Raw genomic sequence first — 23,150 nt, forward strand, 5'->3', positions numbered from 1 at the left:
CCCTTAACATTATTTTATTACTCATAAATTTTCATGCTTGTCCTTGTGCTTGCCAGTATGTTCGATCAAAGGCAAGGAAAAAAACTTGGCTCAGTGGATATTTTTCACACCAATTAGACTATATGCAGTCAAAGTTTAATTTATTCAGTGTCAAGTACCAAAAAGCAGCATCTTATCCCAAACTGATTTCCAATAGTGCCAAATAAGACGAATGTTACTAGTACAAACAATTAAGTTTGATTGATTTTAGCTAAGAGCATGTGTGCATCTGTGTGTCTTTTTTCATTGCCCAGGGTCATTCTGTTCGCACATGTCAAGGCGATAAAACCTGGAGTGGAACTCCGCCAGTGTGTGCTGGTAAGCCTTTTTTTTTTTTTTAAACAAACATTATTAAAAATCTCAACATTTTTAATGATATAAAAGATTTGAAAATATATCTTAAAATATGTTTTCATTGCCCATAACTATTGTTGGTATTGTTAGAATACTTCTAAATTACTATACTCAATACTATGAAAAACAAAATTCATTCAACACATGTTTTGTCTCTTGTTTGTAGCTGTATCATGTGGTCCTCCACCAGTGGTTCCTAATGCAGTTGCTTCCTCCAGCAGTCAGACATACCAAAGTATTGTGAGTTACACGTGTCGTCAGGGGGCAAGTTTGGTTGGTTCACAGAACCTCACTTGTCAAGCCAACGGATCTTGGAGCTTACCAACACCAGTATGTGAAGGTAAAAATAGATAAACAGTCACTATTAATCTTTCAGTGTTTCTCTATCTAACAATTTTTTCTTTCCAAAATTGTAAATACACACACAAATTCAGCTCCAGGTGGATGTGAGAAGATGACAGATTTATTGAATGGAAAAGTGCAAGAACACAACCTGTCCAGTGGACGTGCTCTTGAATTTCACTGTAATAAAGGCTACACACTGCAGGGAGAGGCTCTCGTCATGTGTGTAGGAAACGGCTCCTGGAGTTCACCCTTCCCCATCTGTTTACGTATGTCAACCTATAAATTTTTCAAATATTCTGAATAGTCTTTAAAGGGAGGATCTCTGGGTAAGGGATTTACTTTTTTTTACTAAACACTCACAATCTTGTTTAACAAGGTGTGTGATAGAGTATGTTGAAAACCCCCTTCCTAGTTACATCATTGTCATTCTCTTCTGCTCAAACAAATTAGGCCCATTATAGATCTTCACACAGTTGACTCAGTGATTAGTTTTCCAAAGTTTCATTGATTTAAGTGATTACAAATTGATTTATTGATGTTTCTTTTAAAAGCAGACATTCATTTGGGTTCTCAAGACAAAAGCTGTGAAAACTTTTGTTAGGCATTAATGAGCATTGCAGAAGACTTTTTTCCATTAATGTACATTCAAACTAAAATGTACATGTCTAATTATGTTACTGCATCATAGTTCTGCTTTTTTAATTTAATTGGTAAAGTCATTCACAATATCAGAAAACAACAGCATAAGCAAATAGTTAATGACTCAAATATTCCTTCCCCCTCACAGCCAGATCATGCCCTCCTCTTCCTCATGGCTGGACTGTAGGCAGTGCCAATGCTACTCAGACGGTTTTCCTGGTAGGCCAGTCAGTACAAGTCAGTTGCCCTAAAGGTCAGCGAGTCAAAGGTAACCAGGGAAAAGGTATCGCCACCTTAACTTGCAGGAGTGATCAGACCTGGACCCCCATCAGTGCAGTGTGTGAGAGTGAGTACAAGGATTCATTATTACACTTTTACTGTATTTTTTAGTGGCTTAAAATGGGAGATTTCATGATATGAAAATGAATTTAATGTAATGTACCACGATCATTTTTGAAACATATTTAGGCTTCTCTTTGGTGCACCCCTTAATCACACAATGTATCTGACAATGTACAGTATGGAATGTCCTAAACCACACACTGTACCAAATCAACAAAACGTGAATTTGTCTAGTTGTAGTGGTTTGAGGCACTCTGGACTTTGGCCTTCCTTTTTGTATTGTTTGCTGACACAAGCACAGCTGCTAAATACAGCAGCTCGATGTTTAAATTTGATTAGTGTATACCCAAGATGGGGAATTAGAAAAAAGTACTCATTAATGCATTTTATTGAAACATTTACAATGAAAATAATCAAAATAATTCAACATGGCACATTTTTATAGTCTAAAACATAACTAAAACATGATTTATCAACATCAAGCTAGCAAAATCTCAGCAAATCACACACTCTCAACTTACGTTTCTATCCACCTATTTTTATGTGCATTTTGGACATGCGCAAAAAAAATGGTTGATGGAAACGCCAAGATGCGCATACATTTTGAAAATGCACATAAAAAACATGAGGATAACTGAGTAGAATAAACTTTTTATTCGATAAGAAAAGATGTGCATAAACTACGATGGAAACACTTTTACCGAATAAATTCCAGTGTGCGCATTAAAACATTGTAAAACATCGAAAATGTTGTTGTGGTCATTCTAAAACGTCTTAACCATTTCAGTATCAGTGTTATTATTTATTAATGACCTCAAGAGCATCTGTGCTCTGCGTCTCACACTTCAAACGCCACCACGCGTTCATCGTGCGTCTGTCTTCTGAGGCGCAAATCATTTATTAAATGAAGAAAAGATTCACACAGCTTCTCCTACCGCTTCATTGTTGATATTTTGCGCCGGTTAATCAGGAAGTGACAATTTTGCTTTATTTGACTACTTGGATAAAACACTGCTTTATTTGCACATCTTTTATGCGATATTCCAGTTTTGTGCATATATTTAATTTGCATCATTTGGTGGAAACATAGCTATTTTGATTACTGTCAAATGAGAGACAGATTTTAAGGGATTGTTCATTCCATAAGGAAATTTACTCATTATTTACTCACCCTAGGTAAGTTTATTACTTTATTCTGTTGAACACAAAAGAAGTAATGTTGAAGAAAGCTGAACACCTGTAACCACTGACTTCCATTTAGAAAAAACTAATACTGTGGTAGTCAATGGTCACAGGTTAGCAGCTTTCTTTAGAATACCTTCCTTTGTGTTCAGCAGAAGAAAGAAAGTCAAACAGGTTTGGAACAAGTGAAGGGAGAATACATTTTGAATAGAGTTTGGCTCAACTATTCCTTTAGGTATTCGTAAAACGCATTTCACATATTCCACTATGTGATAACAGCTTCACTTTAAATAATTTCATATGACATTTAGCATGAAGTTAATATTGATTATTTTTTGTTTGTTTTATACTTGTTATTTTTGTTACGTTTCTGAATACCATTAAATTGAAACCATTTGTAGTAGAGTGAGGGGAGCTAAAAATACATGCTAATGAATTTTATAAATATAATAATATATTAATCATTTATTTTAGAGTGAAAAATATGAGTTCCTTTAATAAATAACAATATTACTTATGATGAATTATTATAATACTTGAATTAATAATAATAATAATTAAAAAGCATAATTAAAAAGTCATGTCTTCCTTGATATTTGTTTGTTTTTTATGCTTATTAGTATATTTTACCATTCAATTTGTAACATGCCAACCCCCAGCTCTGTGGCAATTGTGATTTGAAAATTTCACTAGGCATTGGAAGATAAGCTTACATGTGTCACATTTAGTTGTGAGCTCTGCTTTTTAATATTGCATGCTATCTCTATAATACTGTCTGTGTTGTTAAAAACTTCAGGCTATATTTTCCTCTGTCGCTGATACTTTGGCATGCTGTCCTACAAATCAATCAAAGCCTGCTCTCTCGCAGTCTGTGTTTCCTTGTTGTGTTGTATTTAGTGTGATAATTTGACCCTTGGCAGTTTGCATGCTGCTGTAACATGACGTGTCTTTATGTGGTGGTGTTGTCTGGACACTTATGTAGAACTTTTGAACAGGTATGACCTTACAAACCTGTTCAACTGCTTTTTTTTCTTAAATCTGAACATCTCTGTATGTTTATTTTTTACTTTTCTCTCTGTGAGATACCTGTTGAACCTCACTTACTGCCTGTAGCACCACTGTCCTCTGATATGAGAGGATACTATGATTATAAATGATGAAATGGTGCATTACTTTTGCACCGTCTACTGTTTTGTAATAATTGTTTGTACAGTATGTTCCAATAAGCTTACTGTTACATGAAAAAATATGTAAAATGTTAAGAAAATGTACTTAGAAACATTTAAATGAGAGAAAGAGAGTGAGAAAATGCAATTTCTTAACTATCATCAAAATTGGCAGAAATCTCTCTTTAGTTCCTCAATGGACTGCTCAGCCCTGCTGAGAATTATACATTCTAACCTACTGGTTCGGTCCATTTTAATCACACACAGGGGTGTCCTGCGGCCCACCATTGTACGTGTCAAACGGGGTAGTCCGTGGGGCAGTGTTCCAGTTTGGAGACATGGTGTTGTACTCATGTTACGCAGGCTTCACCATGGAGGGTTCTAGCAGGAGTCTGTGCTTGGAGAATGGCACTTGGACCCAACCTCCTACCTGCAAAGGTAGCGCAAGGAACTACCACGTCTGGAATCTGCCTTCAGCCTTTTTTTCTGTGTCTTTGCTAAATCCTGTGACTCCTTTTGACTTGTCTTGCACAAAAACAAACACAAGCACTGGGCACGTTAGTCAATAGTATCTTTACAGTTGACGACTGTTAGGCAACACTGCTAATCAAAGAAGTACTAGCGATGTTGACACATTCCTTAGTGTCAGGAGTCTTCTAAAACAGGTTCAAACAGACATTCCATACACTCTTCAGAAGCTGTTTTGGCTCAAATCCTCTTGTTAAGTTGTGACGTATGGAATACTGTTTGCCGGTCCAAGCCGCTACTCATTTGAATTGAGAAAATATTCGTTTATGGCCACTATTTAGTCCAATAACACATTAAAGTAAATTTTCCATAAAATTATGGTGCACAGAACAGTCTCTGGGCTTGCTGCATCACAAATACCAACATTTTTAACATGTATAATAAATTAATCACTTTCTGGTCATCAGATATTCGGCATGGATAAATATAAATTGTGAACAGGATTTTTCAAAAGTATCACAGCGCTTTGTAAATGTTTATTATTACCATTTGATGAGTCTCCCCATACAGTTTTATATAGCATTTGGACTCGGAAGCCGCTTTGCTTGACGTCACACTTAACAAGCGGAAAATTAAAATAAAATATGGACAAACCATATTTGTTACCCTGGACCACAAAACCAGTTATAATGCTGGGTTCATCCCAAACACAGAATTAAGTATTTGCATGAGTAAAATACATACAAAGTCAATACAAACACGCCAATAGAGGCGCGAATGACACATTTCATGAGAAATTCCCCTCAGTTTTGTTTAAAAAAATTCAATTCAAATTAAAGTAAACTAGAGTGACAGTGCTCCACCGTTTGATTTAAACAGTATAAATATCAATTTTTTGCATTTTTTTGCAAGATGTATGCATTATATGAAAGTTATAAAGGATCTTACCATTGATGTATACTTTGTTAGGATAGGATAGGAAAATATTTGTTCAACTATTAAAAAATCTGGATTCTGAGGGTTCAAAAAATACAGAGAAAATCAACGCTATCTCATGGCAATTCGTAATTTTTGGATTTAGTGGCTAATTCGTATGAATTCGTACGATCTCATTTGTACTATTTAGTATGATTTGCTTATTCCCCAATGATGGTTAGGTTTAGGGGTTGGGTTTGATGCCACGCCTCCTTTGTAAAATCGTACATTTTTGTACAACTGAACTTGTACGAATTTGTGCGAATTAGTCACTAAACTGGCAAAACATAAAATAGTTATGTTTCCTTGTGAGATCAGGCTGGAGAAAATCACATTTAAAGTTGAATGCGTTATCCTAATCAAAAATTTAATTCCCATATATATTTACTTAATATTGTAATGATTTTTGGCATAGAAGGAAAAGCGATCATTCTAACATCGAATGTATTTTTGGCTATTCCCAGAAATATACCCTTGCAACATAAAACTGGTTTTGTGGTCCATAGTCACATTCTTTATTTAAAAATGTAAGGCACTCATTGGTTTTGGCCATACAGTATTAAACCTAATTGGGGGTGTTTTTGTGTACACGTTCTGTACAATATTGCAAATATGATGATCTTGACCTACACTAATGGTCATAAGATTTGATCTTCAGTGATCTTCACTCTCAGAAGTGATTATTAAACCACATTGAACTGAGCTAAACTGAACTGAACTTAAACTTTGAAAAATGAACTACACTGTTTCAATTTACTATGATCTTTTATGTGAGGCTGCTTTGACACAATCTACATTGTAAAAGCGCTAAACAAATAAAGGTGAATTGAATTGAATTGACTTGATCAGTATGAAATTTTCTTTTATTATTTGAAAGAATAATTTGTTAAGCTAAAAATAGGATAAGGTATAAGAGGTCTTGCACATTCACAGAAAAGAGCTTACTTCTGCGTGTTATACTGACCAGTGCAGGACCAAAACTCGTTTTATAATAGCCAATGAACATGTCCCCCACAGAGATTATAGGATTTTGCTATGGAGGTCACTCTTTTCTTTGCATGAAGCATGCTCTAAGCTTTCATTTTGGGCATGTTGATATTTTAACCTTGCACTTGTACAATGTAATCCCTCGTCACCCTTTGTTTGGCTCTTGGACACTTTGACTCATTTGGTTTGGGTGCTTTATAATCTACTGTAACTCTGATAAGTGCTGTTTCACACCAGTCCTAACATCTCACATCTAATTCTCTGAATGCTGCATGTCTATTTTGAATAATGGCACTGTGTTCGTGCTGTTTTTGCATTGTGCCTATTACACCCCACTGTTTAACCAATTATTTTGTGTGTTTTTGTACAGCTGTATGTTGGCGCCATTGTCAGAATGGAGGTGTGTGCCAAAGACCAAACACTTGCTCCTGTCCAGAAGGATGGATGGGACAATTTTGCGAGGAGCGTAAGTACACACAAGCTGAGATTATTCATCTATTCATATTGCATCAGTCCGTACTTTTGGCAAGATTTCATGGATCAATAATAGTGTGCACCACATCAGCCTACTAAAAGCCTTGAACTGCTGAATCTAGGTTTTATGTCTGTGCACACTGTAAAAAATGCTGGGTTAGGCTCCACACAATTCATTCACGTTGTCCTAACTTAATTTTAAGTGCATTGAACATAAAACAGTTAAGTCGTCTCCAAATAATCTCAAGAATTGTGTTGTTTCTGCTGATTTTATCTAAGTTGTTTGAAAAAGCAGCGAAATATTTTTGAGTACATCATGAATACATGGGGAAAACAAAGTCAGGTGAAATAACACTGCCTTATAGTGACGTTATGAAAACTGTTTATTGGAGAAAAAAAACAATTGTGCTTAGTCAATCACTTCCCATGTTGTTACAAACATATTTGAGTGTCTATCATCTGTTGAATACAAACAACTTTTGTAAAGAATTTTGGAAACCTGTAGCCATTTACTTTGTTTTTTTGCTACAGCCATTGACTGCATCCGACTATTATTGTCAATGGCTCCTGGTTCCACACATTCTTTAATATGTATTTTTAGCATTACAAAAGGGTTTGGAACTGTCTCTTAAAAAGTTAACAACTAATTATTGCTTTGTCATTTTGATTGTGTCACTGTGTGTGCTTTTTTCCACAGCGATCTGCATCCTACCATGTCTCAATGGAGGACGCTGTGTAGCTCCATACCAGTGTGAATGCCCAGCAGGATGGACGGGCACACGCTGCCACAATGGTATGTAGGCTTAGTGATTCATAGTGATCATTGACAAAATTTGTATTTTACATAATTTACATGTATGTAATTGGGAGCCTAGCAAGTGGGGGGAAGGGTGACTGAGGGCATAGGGCCCTGTCTCTCTCCAGCTTTTTTAGGGAAGGATGGGGGTGCATAGTGCCTGAAAATGCTGGCTACACCCCTTAGTGCAGGCTTTAAAACTGTGAACCCTTTATGTACAAAAAACACTTGTCACTTGTACTAACAAGTTACAAAATTGTCACTTTATAGAAAACCAGCACAGTTAGGAATAATGATGGCAAAACCATGTTTTTCTTGCATTATATATGGCTTAGGAGCATGCACTAAATATTTAAAGTTAAAAAATGGTTACTTGTTACTCTGCCATTTTATGAAGCTACAATCAACAGAGGCCTTTTTTTATTTGTGTTTGTTGCGTTGCCGTGTCCACTTGTTTTAGGTGTTTTCTCTGTTGTGCATTGAAATAAATTAAAAACTAAGCAGTAAAAAGTGAACTGACAACTGAATCGTAGCAATTCCATCTTACCCTCTTTTTTCTGTTGTTGTTTGTTTTTTTTTTACCAATATCACAAAATGTGCATAAAAATATGTGGATGGAACAACCACTGAGGAAGTAGAAACATCATCTGCTTTGTTAAGTCCTGACAAGCTGAGATGAATAAAACTCAATTAGTGATAACCTCACAGCATTTAATTAATGCCAATTTACTAGAGTTGTACGGAACATCTGCCATTTCCCTCAGGCCATCTTTGATCTCGCACGTTGGAAGTCTTCGGTCAATTATAGAAGGTGCTATTTAGGAAAATCTGTCTCACCGCTAATATGTGAAATGAATAAATCTTAAGAGTTTAAAGGTAGGGTGGATTCCAGGAGGGTTTAGTAATTACAGTTAATAGGGGCAGAAGGATCTCATGGTGGCTCATTCTCACAGGGTCATCCTGTTTCAGCCTCATATTGTTGCCAGGCAACACCTGTGACAACAGACCACTAATAGAAATATACAGTAGATCCCTGGAGCCCGAGCAGTAAAACACAATGCAATTATTGAAAACTCATAGGGGCACTTGGCTTGACATCATGCACTGACAATAGTGTGATATAAAGTTATTTTAAACTGGGTTTTAATTAATATATGTCTAGTTTTATGTTTACTTATTTTACTTGAGACTATAATGATTTTTTTTTTAAACTGAAACAATACTTGAGGATCTAGAAAATTGCTAATTAATTTTAGTAGGTTAATTAAAAACTATGAAAATGTTTAGTCAGTGAAACATTGATCTATTGAGAACACATATATTAAGCATGCATCACCAGTACTAAGACAGAGTTGCTGAGTGATTGCATTAAAGCAGACATGATGGCTGTGCAGACTGAAGTATAATGTGTTCAGTATGCACAGTGTGTAGGTTTTACAGATAACTAACAGCTTATCATTTTGTTTTCTTTTATCTGTTTAAGCCGCTGTTGATTCATTGGTGGGTTTAAATGTCTGTCAGGACAAAGGTATCCAGGGCAAAGTTCTAGAAACGCTTGATTACTCTGAATGGCAGGGAATATCCCCCTTTCAGGACTCTTCATAGGTGTGATTCAAAACAAAGTATGTGAATGTATGCAGTGTTTTGGCACACCACGATGAACATTGAATGTATATATAGTGGGTTACGTCAAAATACATTTTAAATAGAAGTGTTTTGTTGTTGTGGTAAGACAATCTTAATGCAAAGTCATTTAATGATATATTCTTGAAATAAGTAGTCAAATCTGTGCACCCATAAATGAAAATTTCGTCATAATTTACCCACCCTCTACTTCCTCTAAACATGTTTGAGTTCCTTTCTCTAGCTGAATACAAAAGATTTGAAGAACGTTTGAACCCTGTAGCCATTGGCTTTCATTTTTTTATTTACTTTATGGAAGTTGATACCATCATTCTTCAAAATATCTTACTTTATGATCAACAGAGAAAAAGGAACTCAGCGTTTGCAAACACTTGAGGGTGTAAACAGTGAATACATTTTCATTTTGGGGTGAACAACCCCTTTGACATGGTAACTGTAAATATATGTTCTTGATAACTCCTGAATTATGCTTTGTTATTAGGAGTATTTTGTTTTGTTTTTTAGCGGTGTGTTCCATGCCTTGTTTGAATGGGGGCAGGTGTATCCGACCCAACCGGTGTCACTGCAGTCCAGGATGGGGAGGATACGACTGCTCTAGGTAAGTTACACACAAAAAAGTTATTTATATGCTGTATGAGCATATTCTTCAGCATCAGTAATGAAAGGTAGCTAGTAGGATCTGTGTGAGTAAACCCCACTCTCCTGTCCTAAAGAGGTGCACATGCAAGTTAGTCTTATTAGTTTTCCCGCCAAAGACATGGCTTTATATACTGTATGCGTGAACAAAGTGAGTGGAACTTAAAGGGTTAAATTGGTGCCGTGACCCAGATGGGAGTTTTATGAATGAGAATTTAACTGGTGCCAACTAATAAGAACTGTGCAGGTTAACCTGCAGGTCTCACCTCACTTAAAGAGCTGCACTCTTGCTGATGCTTATGCTGCATCTTAGTCAGTGCCCATGCTGGTAATTCCTGTTTGAATTGGGGCAACTGGAACTGGAGTGGTTACATTGCATTGTGGCAGGGGGGGGGGGGGGGCGGGGGGGGTGGTTTGATAGGAGTGTTTTGAACAGAGGCCAGCTAGTAGTAGCTGTGCAAGTAAACCTAACTCCCTTTAAAAAGCACACTAGTTACTGACTTATGTGATCTTAAGCATCCTTTTTAGCATGCCTGCCTCCTATCTTGGAACCATTTAATCAAATCTGGCTTGATGGGTAGAACTGGAAGGGTTATGTTGGTGGCGTGACCCTGATGGGAGTGAGGTTTAGAGCTAAATGAAAGCAAGCTTGTAGTAGCTGTGCAGGTAAATCTATCTCTGCTTAAGAGGTGCACTAGCAGCTAACTGTAGTATCTGTGGTGTTTAGCATCCTCGTAAGTACATCTGTCACCCTTCCTGGAAACACCAGATAAAACCCAGCTCAATGGAGTTACAAGAGGAGTTTCACTGGTGCCGTGACTCTAGAGGGGAGTGAGCTAGTAATCTAGCTAGTAGTAACAGCTCTGTGTGAAAACCCAACTCCCCTTAAGGGGTAAACTAATGACTGCCTCTGCAGGTTGTCTTCAGCATTCTTGTTAGCAATATAACCTTCCCGGGATTATATTGGTGCCGTGACCCAGATTAGAGTGAGTGTAAAACAAGCAAACTAGGTTGCATTCTACTTATTACTTTATGCTCTGTTCTTTCTAGCTTCTCTCTGTCTCGTTGACTTGGGTGTATGTACTTGATTACGCTACACAAGCACCCACTACTCACATACGACATCACAATCATGTGGTATCCCCTTCTTAAGTGTGACATCACGCGAAACAGCTTTTGGGTCCAAGCGTTCTATCAAACTGTATGGGAAGATTCAACAAATGGTAATAATAAACATTTACAAAGTGATGTAATACTTTCGCATTACATTTACAAATCACAATCGCAATATATATATATATATATATATATATATATATATATATATATATATATATATATATATATATATATTTATATTCATGCCTATTATCATTCCTATTATCAGGAAGTGATTCACTTTTTATAAATTGTTAAGATATTGGTGTCTGAGATTCAGCCTAGAGTCTAGGTCAGGCATGGGCAAACTCGATCCTCGAGGGCCGGTGTCCCTGCAAAGTTTTGCTCCAACACTAATCAAACACACCTGAACACCCTAATTAGTGTCTTCAAGATCACTAGAAAGCTAAAAGCAGGTGTGTTTGATTAGGGTTGGTGCAAAACTATGCAGGGACACCGGCCCTCCAGGATCGAGTTTGCCCATGCCTGGTCTAGGTCTAAGTCTAGAGACTGATGTGTACACCATGATGTTTTATATAATTCACGTTAATGTGTGATATGACTAAAAAGTGGTCATAAACGAATTTTTCCTCAATTCAAATGAGTAGCAGCTTGGACCCGAAAACAGTATTCCAAACGTCACGAATTAACATGTGGATCGGGAGCAGCCTTTGGATTGAAGGATCCATTGAAGGATTTGGGCTCTGTCTCTATAAACTTTAATTGTCCACTTCACATAGTGGAACACACATCAAAATATATACATAAAGTACATAAACCCAAGACAGTATTTGCTGTACTAAAAAAAACTGATGAACCAAGAAGGAAGTTCACCAAGAATCACCAAGAATTCCCAACACCAAGAATTGAAAGATGAGATTAAATGTATACATATGAGGAAGTACTCTGAGCTCTACTTTGTGTGGCAGTTTGATCATTTATTCCTCTGACACACCTAGTTTGCTGTATCTCTTAGGTAAACATACATTTCCCCGGGCACTGCAGTTGGTTTCAGTCCAAGTATTGAGTTGGCAGAGGGTTGCCGTCATTCCTTTCGGTTTCATCCTTCTAAGTAATTTGCTCTCTATTTCGCTGATTCGGTGCCAATGTCAGCCTCTAATACAGCCTCTCTCTTGAGTGCTATTGATCTGACCATTTTCCATATCAGTGTTTTTAACCAATCAGCTTGATTCCAACAACCCTCAGCTAATTAGGTGCTGCTGTAGTCTTTTCCGGTCAGTGTTATTTAGTTTACTTTATTTAGTTTTTCAATATCCATCTGAACTGAACACGGTGGCTCAGTGGTTAGCACTCACAGCACTAGTGGTAAGAGTGCACCAATGGGAGAGTGTGTGGGTGTTTTCTAGTACTGATAGGGCATCCGCTGTGTAAAGTATATGCCGGAATAGTTGGCGGTTCATTTGGCTGTGGTGACCCCTGATAAATAAAGGACTAAGCCGAAGGAAAATGAATGAACTGAACAAGCGAAATACAATAATTATAACTGATTATAAATCTGTTATAAATGTTTGATGGATTTAGAGATTATGGTGGTCGTTTTTGAGTGATGGTGGTTTTCTACAATTTGACACTGATTTTCGATTCTGAATTGTTTCGTTTCAGAAAAAGAAAATCTGCATATTTTCATTTTTAACGTGCCACGCTACAGGAGTTTTGGAACAAGATGGTTTAATGTCGGATTATTGTACACAACACATTGTTTTCTTTCCCTCAGAAAGTCCTAAGTGGTTTTGTAAATTAAAGCTGTATTTTTTCATGTAGAAAAAGAAACAGTATTAAATATATGCTGCTGCTATATACATGAACTTGTACGATGTGTAAAAATGTTGATTGTGATTGTCCATTGTACATGTATATAAACTATTCTTCTCATGTTTTTATTAAAATTGAAAATACAACTATATAAAAAATGTAATTCTCATTCCCACAATTAATGATGAAGAATTCTTAATTAAACTTTCAGTTTGTTTTACTTAACTGTTTCACTTTTATTTATTTTTGGACTTATAGAATCTGATCGACACAAACATCGAACTTCTCATTTCTTTAATTCTTTTCATTTCATACAAAGCCAACATAAAACACATTATTGGGCTAAAATATTGAACGTATTACTTCTGTTTCTGTATATAAACACAAAATAAAATGGATAAATGTGGCTGTCAAAATATGAATGAGCTAGAGAATGTTTTTCTGTTCGAAACCTAAAGTTCTGAAGATTTCAGAAAGTGTATTCTCTGTCTTCAGCTATTACTGTGTGTTTTTGTTTTTCTTCATTTATGCGAGTTGATCTTCTGCTCCAGCTTGGATTGGTTTGATCCAGAAAATTCATCAACCTGCAAAACAATTAAATCACAGTCAGTTACAGCACAATAGGGGATAACAAACCAGTTCAACTGCCAAAAAAAACAGCAAACTTAAGAAATGATGGCACGGTGATTTACCTTATTTCCATTCTTGTAGAAATGGAATGTTGGCATGCATGAGATGCCACATAAAGCGGCCACATCCTAGACAGAGTGAAGAATTGGAAGTCAAATTAGATTTTTGATTCAGGCTGGCGACTTTTAAAGGAGTTTCCTAAAAGGTTAGTTCTCCCATAAATGAAAATGTTGTTATTAATAACTCACACTTATGTTGTTCCAATTCCCTAAGACCTTCATTTGTTTTCAGAATACTAATTCAGATATTTTAGGTGAAATCTGAGAGCTCTGTCATCCTCAATAGACACCTGAGACTTTCAAAGTCCAAAAGAAAAACCTCTTCAAAACCAGTGTTGTGCTAGTTACTGAAAAATAACAGCTATTTACAGTTACTAGTTACTTCATTCAGAAAGTAACTCAATTACTTAATAATAATTGATTAATAAATATTACTTACATAATAATGCACAATGCATTACTGTTAAAAGTCATTTTGAGTTACTTTTGCAAAGAACATTTTAATGCTCCCATTAATGCTCTTATAACTTAACACTTAGGTGCTGCGTGGAGAATACACTGTTGATCAACTTCACAGTTTTAATTAATTTGCATTCTCACAACAAAAACACAAGACAGACTTAAACAAAAAGTCTTTTTTTAAACACTAATTTAATTAAGTCTGACCAGTAGCACAAAAAAAATATCACAAGGTGATAAACCAGCTGAATAATATATTCAGAAACAAAAAAGCTAAATCTAAAGTTGCTTCAGCATCATAAAAGTTTGTATTTAACCCTTAAACATGTTCCGTCACAGCTTGAGTATGAAAACTAGCAACAAAATACAACAAACACAAAACCTTTATGAAATAAATAAATGAAAGTAATCTGAATTATCATTAAGAATCAATTTGGTGAAACTCGGCACCAAAAAAACTGCTGTTATAGATGACCATCAATTTTGTTTATTTTAAACAAAAGAAAAACATAACAGCTGCTCAAAAATGAACATTTTCATACTAACCACAAATTAAAAATGGTTTGTCAACAACTTATGGAAAGTAAGCTGTGTTTATTCAAAGTCCAAAGTCCAATAAAAAAAATTACAGCATTTTTTTCTGAGCAGTACAAGACTAATCTTAATAACATGTTCTGAAATATAACAGAAATCAATTTGTTTCTAATCAACTAATCAGTCTCGCATGTACACTTGATATACCTCGTGCGCATTTGGTGTCTACTTTTGCTTGACTTTGTCCAGTCTGGCGCCTGATACACAACGCGTCTTCTTTACAGTGGTTGGTTGGCGTCCACCAATCCCACAATGCATCGTCGCAGTAAACAGGAAGATGTGGGCTAGACTGCAGCCTAAATTAATTAACTTACCAAGTAACAGACAAACCCTTCATTCTGTAATGGTAACGAAGTTACAATATTTAAAAAGTAATGCTTTACTGTATTAGTTACTGTCAAAAGTAATGCCATTACAGTAATGCGTTATTGCCCAACACTGTTCAAAACTGACCATATGCCTTCAGTGGTTCAATCAGAATATTTTGAACCCACAAAAATACTTTTGCTTGCACAGAAAACAAAAATAACTGCTTTATTCAACAGTTTCTTCTCCTCTGTGTCAGTATAGGGGGCATTTTCGTAGCTTTCAATTTTCAGATTGAACCACTGAAGGCATATTCTTCTATTTAAGGAGGTGTTTTGGTATTTTTCTGGACTTTCAAGAACTTTGAGACTGCTGCTGTCTGTGGAGGATGAGAGAGCTCTCAGATTTCATCTAAAATATCTTAATTTGTGTACAGAAGATGAATGAAGGTCTTGGAGGTTTGGGATGACACAAGAGTCAGTAATTAATAGCCATAAATAATGATAAATATCTTTTTTTTAAACTAACCTTTTAACTCACCCTTTAAGAGTTCAATTTACATCCACAACAAGACTGTGCCTGTCTGTTAACATGAGCAATCCTTCATTTGCTCTGTTTCATATTCAGTTCATCTCAATTGATACTGTGCACCAAAAATCCATCACAAGAATGCTTGAACTGTAAAATGTGTGGACTGTTATCAGAGTCTTCAAACTGCTTTGCTTCTGATTTAAATGTCAGTCAAAAAAAAAGCATGACATTTGAACAAATCGCTAACGTATATGAAGGGTTTGGCTTTCAAACAGACGCACACACGTCTCGCAATCTGCTTCACAGCATTGTAATAACAGCGAGAGTTTGTAACCATAACAACATGGCCGACCATCAGACTCGTCCCATTCTGGCAGCGTCTCGATCTACCTCTGATAAAACTGAATGACAGCCAATATCCTTTCCCGCCGCTATCCCATGAATCAAATAACACACTATCAGCTATCTGAAGGGTGTGCTGGGATGTTTTAATGTGTTAGCGTCCTTTACAAAACCGCGGGGCGGTCTGCGAGCATCCAAATACATTATACTAAACCAAACATCCTTGTCTGGAAGAGCGAGAAAGTGAGAGCAGCGTTCAAATGAACTCTGATGGTGAGTCTATGAAAAATGTTTTTTTGCTCATTTGCTTTTTGTGTGCATTCATCTGTGCAGAAAAAAGACAGCTGGTGACTTACCGCTGCATCATCCACATCCACCTTTAGAAACACCACATTTTTGTTCTCTGGTTTTTCAGACAGCGCCTGTAGGAGGAAAAAAGAGAAGCGGTAGTAAAAAGCAAACCTTGCAAAGCTTGCAATCAAAGGCCTTCCTTTGAACCTTCAAATTTCATTCCTCTGTTTCATCTGTGAAATTTGCATGTGCTTTCTGTTCTTTTCGAAACCAGGATTCATGTGTATTCAATGACAGTTGAGGTAAATTGCCAGTACATGTTTTTTTAATTATAATTATTTATGTAGTTTACACGTTTTTTTTTTCAGCTCCACTAACATCTCAAATAAGTTAAGAGGCTCAAATGCTGGACTTTCTATTTTTTTGCATCAAATTAAATGTACTACAAGTGATTTTCTATTAAATTCAAGGTTTAGAAATGTGCAGCTATTCTGTAATACATGATATTGTTATCGTTGGCACTTTATAACAGTGGTTCCCAAAGTAGGGGACAATGACAGGGGGTCATTAGCTGATTTCTTAAGGTCAAATAAATCATCAAATTATTAAAATTATCATATTTTAACCTCAACCCACAGAAGATTTAAAAAGATTTTTAAAAGTAAAAAACAACAACATGTAAATGAAAAGCCATCAGCCTTTAAATAATTTTCTTCATAGGATTGGTGTGTTTAAGTTAGATTAACAGCACAGCACTAGTGTCAGCTGCAGCAGATTATTTTAAAGCACCAGGTTAAACTTTCTGACACCTTTGTGGCAATCAAATACATTAAAAATAAATACAGGCAAGGCAACAACTGAACATTGAGGATGATCTCTGAATGGTCTCCAAAATTAAACCAAGAATAGACTTGTACTGAAAACATTGTGTCCAACAGTCTCTTTAGTTAAGGTTAATATTAAATTAAACAAATTAATAAATGACTATAAAAATGATATGGTTGTTAGACTGTTGCACTTTTTTGTGTTGTCAATATGCTCATGTTCATATAAGCCTATTGTTGTGTGTGCAACATTTGCATATTTATAACCACCTCAGATGAATTTGGGAGTCCCTGGCATTGTTATTTAAGGGGGTTGCAGAGTGAAAAGGTTGGGAACCCCTACTTTATAGTACTGTGAATAATTACTTAATCTTTGAGAATGATTTAAAGAATATTCAGATTGTAATATTGGCTTTAAAATAAATTTGTATTTTATTTATAAATTTCAATAATGGGTGAAATTTCTGTCACCATTTAGCATAATGGATATATTTATGTAAAATGAAGGAAAAATGCATTATTAGCTGCAAATTGTATTATATTTTAAATGCTAAATATCTGTATTTCTCACAAATGAGTAAAACCTTATTAAAGGATAGTGGCAAAGTACAAATAAATAATATTTTGTAAAGAACGATCATATTAAATATCCCAGACAATATTGTTTTAGGGCAGGGGTGCCCAAACTCGGCCCTGGAGGGCCGGTGTCCTGCATGGTTTAGCTCCAACTTCCTTCAACACACCTGCCTGGAAGTTTTTGTATACCTAGAAAGAGCTTGATTAGCTGGTTTAGGTGTGTTTAATTTGGGTTGGAACTAAATTATGCAAGACACTGGTCCTCCAGGACCGAGTTTGGGCACCCCTGTTTTAGTGTGTATGCAAAAGGACTTTTAATTTTCAGTAACCTGGCTTAAGCACTTCTGGTGAACAAAATTAGTGCGTTTAAGGTCTGTTTTCTTAAAGAATCAACTATCTCCACTGCCTGATTGATATAGGACATAAAGTGGGTCTCAGAATGAGCAAAGAGCACTGCATTACATTCCATTTCTCACACAATGTCTGTAAAATATGACAGTTTATTTTACCTCAGTATTTTCAGTGAAGTTTCTGTGCTCACTTGCTGATCCTGATCACTTGCTGGCTACACCGTCATTCATCTCGTTTTACACTTCAACAACTTAATAAATGCTTAAGTCTATTTGACTGATTATATTTTACTTACATTACAACATCGAATCTGTAAAAGGAGCCGCATAAAATAAAATAAAAATTCACATTAACCGTTCACCAGAAGTTTATCAGTATGGCTAGTAACACTAGCTTAGTGAGTATCTCCTATAAATGTATAATAGTAATAATTAATTTCACACGTTCCTTGTTTTGATATCTAAAAGCGCCACTCATATATCATATTTCAAGAACGAATCATCTCTTATGTTGTTGTTTATCTCTGTGTTTATTAGAACTGCCTCTCATTTGCATAGAGTGAATGATTCAGGTTTGGGGAAGCTTTTCTCCACCGGTTGCCATGACAACACGGCACAACAACAGAAAAGAGCCACTCCCGAAGATACCGGAAGCCTCTATAGAATAAACACTACAGCCCTGACAGCTCCAGATGTCACTCTCTATCCATTCAACGCTGTATGAATGCTCACTTTAAAGTATGGCCCGATGGTCTGGCAGGGCCCGCACCATGTGGCCGTGAAGTCCACCACCACCAACTTGTCCCCGGCGTTTTTCAGGGCGCTGTCGAAGGCAGCCTGCAAAGAGAAGGTGAGGGTATAAAGTTGAGGACTTTCCAAATGGATACACACACTCCTTCCTGTTGAGTAACAGTGAACATGACAGTGAGTCACGATGCTGACTAATAAGTGAGGCCTACTATATCAGATTTAATGCCAAAGTCAGTAAAATACATTTAAATCATTAAACATGTTCACACAAGTCCCTTTAAAGTGTATTTGTAAGCGGTTAATGGCTAATCTAAACAAACAATAATGTAAACAGACATTAAATTGGGGTAACGTATTGCATTATTTATTCATTTTTATTGAGATGATTTAGTAAAATTAAGTTCAACTCAATTTGTTTAAATTCAGACCATAAATCGAGTAAGATAAACTACATTGTGCTCGTTTAAATTCAGCCAGTATCAAAGGAAGTGAGGTGACACTTTCAATACTATACACGATTCTGGGAAATGTGCAGTTTGGTTGAATTATACACAAGCAAAGCATACGAGTTTGTGTTTGTTTATTTCTTAATTCGGTTTAATCTTTAAAAAAAAACAAAAAAAAAACAAGCAGTGTGGCAGAACTGCAAATCACATTTGAACTGTTTGAACGCCAAATTTTGCATGTCTAGAGCAAAAATTTGTAATGAAAATGTTAGCATGTTTAGTTTAAGTCCATAGGCTATGCCACATAAGGAAGAAGCTTTGGTTTTAAGGTGTTTGCTACTTGTTGGAACTTGTTTGTGTGGAGAAAACACTGAATCACTGAACTGCTTTTGGGAAATGAATGTATCACAAATGAGAGCTGATAACTGATGTTTAATAACATAATATGACAGTTACGAAAATCTGTTAAAAAGGATTTTTTTTTTTTTAATTATAGCAACTTACCAATGCTCATTCACTGTATACAACATATTAAGATTAAAGTTTATTTGATGAGGTGAATCATGGCTGAAATAAACAATAAATAACGAGTAATTGCGATAAAAATACAGAAAAAAATACTATAGGTACATTTGCTGAAATTTTAATTATATTCATATTTAAATTGCATGTTTTGAGGTTTAACATGGCTGAAATAAACACAATAAATAGCAATAGCCTATATGCCTCCTTCTTAAACTCCAATAGAAAATAAAATCTATAACCCTTTAATGAGATGCCAAAAAGGTTAAAAAGAAAAATCAGTTGTGGTTATGCAGAAACCAAAACAGAAAAATAAAAGAATATGTAAAAATAGCAATACACCCCCTTTTTAAAGCCCATTAAATATGAAATTGTAATAAATAGCAGCAAAAACTTTTGTCTCTTTTGTTTTATTGAAACGTTTAACACTCTTGACTTATGTGGCAGGAAGAACAAAAACAAGAGTAAACAAGTGTGAAAGCCCCATAACTTTCCATCTCTGCACTTTTGTGGTTATATAGAAACCAAAAAAAAAAAAAAAAAAAACTACAATGCTTTCGCCTATATCTACATTCACTCGGTTTATTTTTATATCCAAGAATTAACGTATAACTTATATCATCATATTATATAACATTGTTAATTTTTTATATATAAGCTATTTTATTTAAACAGGAATAAAAACTCACATAATTAGATCACCTACATTAAAGTGAAATCTAAGGCTAAATCTGAAATATTAGCATTTTGTTCTTACCTTATCTTCAATTACGATAACCATTGTGTGTCTAATGGACTACAGCGTGTGTTCTGCAAGCTCCTGCTTTATTGACAGCCTGTAGCAGCTCGTGTCATTTGCGCCGTATATGAACACCGGCACGCAGCTCCACCTTCAGTTAAGACAACCATCCAATCATGGAATGCTGAGGTCTGTAACCCCGCCTTATCACTACACCCTACAAAGATACAATCAACTCAAATAGTTCAGAAAATTCCATATATGAATGATTGTCATTTGCAGCGTGGGCACAAATCCTTGATTCACATCTGTTACGAGAAAATCAAATTTAGTTAGCAGGAAAGACTATCACTGCTCTTGGTTTCGTTTTGACCAAGTCAGAATGACTTGACATATTCCGGGATTACTGTGTATACGCCCTTACGTCACAGAGAAGTATAGTGCTGGACTACTACTGGATGTACTTCATGTTTGTATTCACACACACGGTTTTGCACATTTATAACGAATCAAATAACATTCAGTACATATGTCTGTCAACAGCTTTCAGACATCCATCACAGAAGAACTCCCGTGTTCAGAACCATTTTACTCACTGAAATAGTTGAGTTTACAGTGCTGCACGATATTGGAAATATCTGATATTGCGATGTTTTATTTTTCTGTTAAATATTGCGATATGAATACAGTTCCACAAGATGGTTTGAGTATCACTATTTGATAGTTGGTTTTAACAGTATTCAGATACAGAAATTGAATAATCACAATGCAAATAAAATGCTTTTCTTACTTTGCTTCGTCTAGTTTACTGTCGAAATATAAAAAAAAACCTTTAAATTAGTAAAAATATTCTTTTGTTTTTACCTTCAGGAAAATTCAAAAGTCAAAAATGAAGAGTTTTTTCTTAAAACAAGCTAAATAATCTTGTTTTTGCTTTGAAATGTCGATGCTTAAACGATATATTGACCTAATATTAAAAAACGGATATTAGTCAGGGGACTTCTGTATTTCATTTATCCGAATATACGTGACTCATTTCTGTATGTACCGTCTAATAATCTGCTTCTGCATATTCATTGTTAAATAAGCCGAACCTTAGGACAACAGGACAGTTTTAATATCCTGACAGGACAAGTATAATGAGTTAGTGATGATACCTTTCTTAATATAATCCATCTCGTGTTGTTGTTTAACGATGTCCTCTAGTGGTTGTAACATGCAATTAGTTTATTGTTGATATTATCTTTTATGCACAATAAATCTATCTATCTGTCTGTCTATCTATCTATCTATCTATCTATCTATCTATCTATCTATCTATCTATCTATCTATCTATCTATCTATCTATCTATCTATCTATCTATCTATCTATCTATCTATCTATCTATCTATCTATCTATCTATATATATATATATATATGTATATATATATATATATATATATATATATATATATATATATATATATATATATATATATATATATATATATATATATATATATATATATATATATATATTCTGTTAATTTGTTAGTACCATAATTAACAGTCCAGTCCAACATATTTTTTGTATGCATCTAATGGTCTAACTGAAGACATAACTATTTATGAGCAGATAGGCCTATGTTTATTGTTGTTGTTTATGTATTCTCAAACTTATAATTCTGAGACTTTGACTTATTTTATTAGATAGATCACCAGTAAACATGGTAGGCTCAACGACAGGAACATATGCTTACATGTATTTTGAAACCTGTCTGATAACAGTTTTTTTTTAAAGTTTTTGTAACACAATCCATCACTAACACAATCATGTGTGACAAAATCTTCTCGTGTTGGAGCCCACTTCCTCTTCTGGTTATTTTTGGATTTCTTTAAAACTGTTTGTGGGTTAACCAATATCACATCTTTAGATTTTTGAAAATCTTTTACAATTCTTTGTAAAAATCCAGAAATCACAATGAGGAATCTGACTGAAATAATGACTAAATAAAATCACTGAACAAACTAAAGATCAGAGGCTTTATGTAACTTTATTTGTAAACATATTCAGTTAAAACAGTTGAAATCATGACACTTTTATACTGTAGCATTCGACGCAGTAATGTTTTTTGGCCGTAATTGTACAAATGTGTCACACTGTCACTTATTTGCATATAATATTTTCATTTTAAGATGGATTTCTGAGCCTGTTTCAGACTTTAACAATAGCTTTCCCAAGTCCATCCCCCTTTAGCATCTTCATGAAGGCGATTGGCAGCTTCTCAAAGCCAACAGTGACCATTTCCTTTGCCTTTAGTTTACCCTGCAAGAAAACAGTTAAATAGATTTACATAATAAACCCTCTCGTTCACAGGCTAGTGTTATTATTAAAGTGTAATGGCAATGAATTCCCAAGCATTAGCTGTATGAAAGCATTGATTATTCATACAAAGCAGAAATGTTCATCTTTAAAGCAACCCACCTCTTTCATCCATTTAAGCATTCTCTTGACAGACTCCTCATCCTTTTCTTTATAGTTTGTCACCATAAAACCTTGTATCGTCAATGACCGTACAATTATTTCATGGTGAGGATAAGGGCCTGTGATAGAAATGTAATACACTGTTACCCTCTTAGCTTTAAATCCTCTTCTGTACTCAAGGGCTTGCTTTAAATGGACGATTCACTTAAAACCATCATTTACATCAGTGTTTTTCAACCACGTTCCTGGAGGACCACAAGCTCTGCACATTTTCCATCTCTCCTTA

The 23,150-nt window shown here is 35.3% G+C and overlaps 3 protein-coding genes across 4 annotated transcripts in view; 1 reads left to right on the forward strand and 2 right to left on the reverse strand.

Moving 5' to 3' along the window:
* The window catches only part of svep1 (sushi, von Willebrand factor type A, EGF and pentraxin domain containing 1), a 111,699-nt gene extending 98,496 nt beyond the window's left edge, over positions 1–13,203 (forward strand). Inside the window, exons 41-49 of one of the 2 annotated variants that reach the window (XM_056461305.1) lie at positions 294–357; positions 560–733; positions 828–1,004; positions 1,526–1,723; positions 4,335–4,505; positions 6,868–6,963; positions 7,669–7,764; positions 9,916–10,009; positions 12,829–13,203. In XM_056461305.1, the coding sequence (XP_056317280.1) occupies positions 294–357; positions 560–733; positions 828–1,004; positions 1,526–1,723; positions 4,335–4,505; positions 6,868–6,963; positions 7,669–7,764; positions 9,916–10,009; positions 12,829–12,859 (1,101 nt within the window). In that variant the 3' untranslated portion in view covers positions 12,860–13,203. The remainder of the gene's footprint in view (positions 1–293; positions 358–559; positions 734–827; positions 1,005–1,525; positions 1,724–4,334; positions 4,506–6,867; positions 6,964–7,668; positions 7,765–9,915; positions 10,010–12,828) is intronic. The other variant, XM_056461306.1, reaches the window with a different exon arrangement.
* Positions 13,204–13,257: 54 nt separating this feature from the next.
* On the reverse strand, positions 13,258–20,525 carry txn (thioredoxin). Its single transcript, XM_056461307.1, has 5 exons — positions 20,416–20,525; positions 18,673–18,777; positions 16,256–16,321; positions 13,671–13,736; positions 13,258–13,562 (listed from the first exon to the last, which is right to left on the reverse strand). Exons 1-5 carry the CDS (start codon positions 20,437–20,439, stop codon positions 13,500–13,502), a joined length of 324 nt encoding a protein of 107 aa, XP_056317282.1. The 5' UTR covers positions 20,440–20,525; the 3' UTR covers positions 13,258–13,499.
* A 1,889-nt stretch (positions 20,526–22,414) lies between these two features.
* ptgr1.2 (prostaglandin reductase 1, tandem duplicate 2) overlaps positions 22,415–23,150 on the reverse strand; it is a 6,711-nt gene continuing 5,975 nt past the window's right edge. The window contains exons 7-8 of the mRNA XM_056462802.1: positions 22,865–22,983; positions 22,415–22,705 (exon numbers count right to left, since the gene is read on the reverse strand). Of these exons, the coding sequence (XP_056318777.1) occupies positions 22,595–22,705; positions 22,865–22,983 (230 nt within the window). The 3' untranslated portion in view covers positions 22,415–22,594. The remainder of the gene's footprint in view (positions 22,706–22,864; positions 22,984–23,150) is intronic.

The sequence above is a fragment of the Danio aesculapii genome, chromosome 7, assembly GCF_903798145.1.
Source record: "Danio aesculapii chromosome 7, fDanAes4.1, whole genome shotgun sequence".
Taxonomy (NCBI): Eukaryota; Metazoa; Chordata; class Actinopteri; order Cypriniformes; family Danionidae; genus Danio; species Danio aesculapii.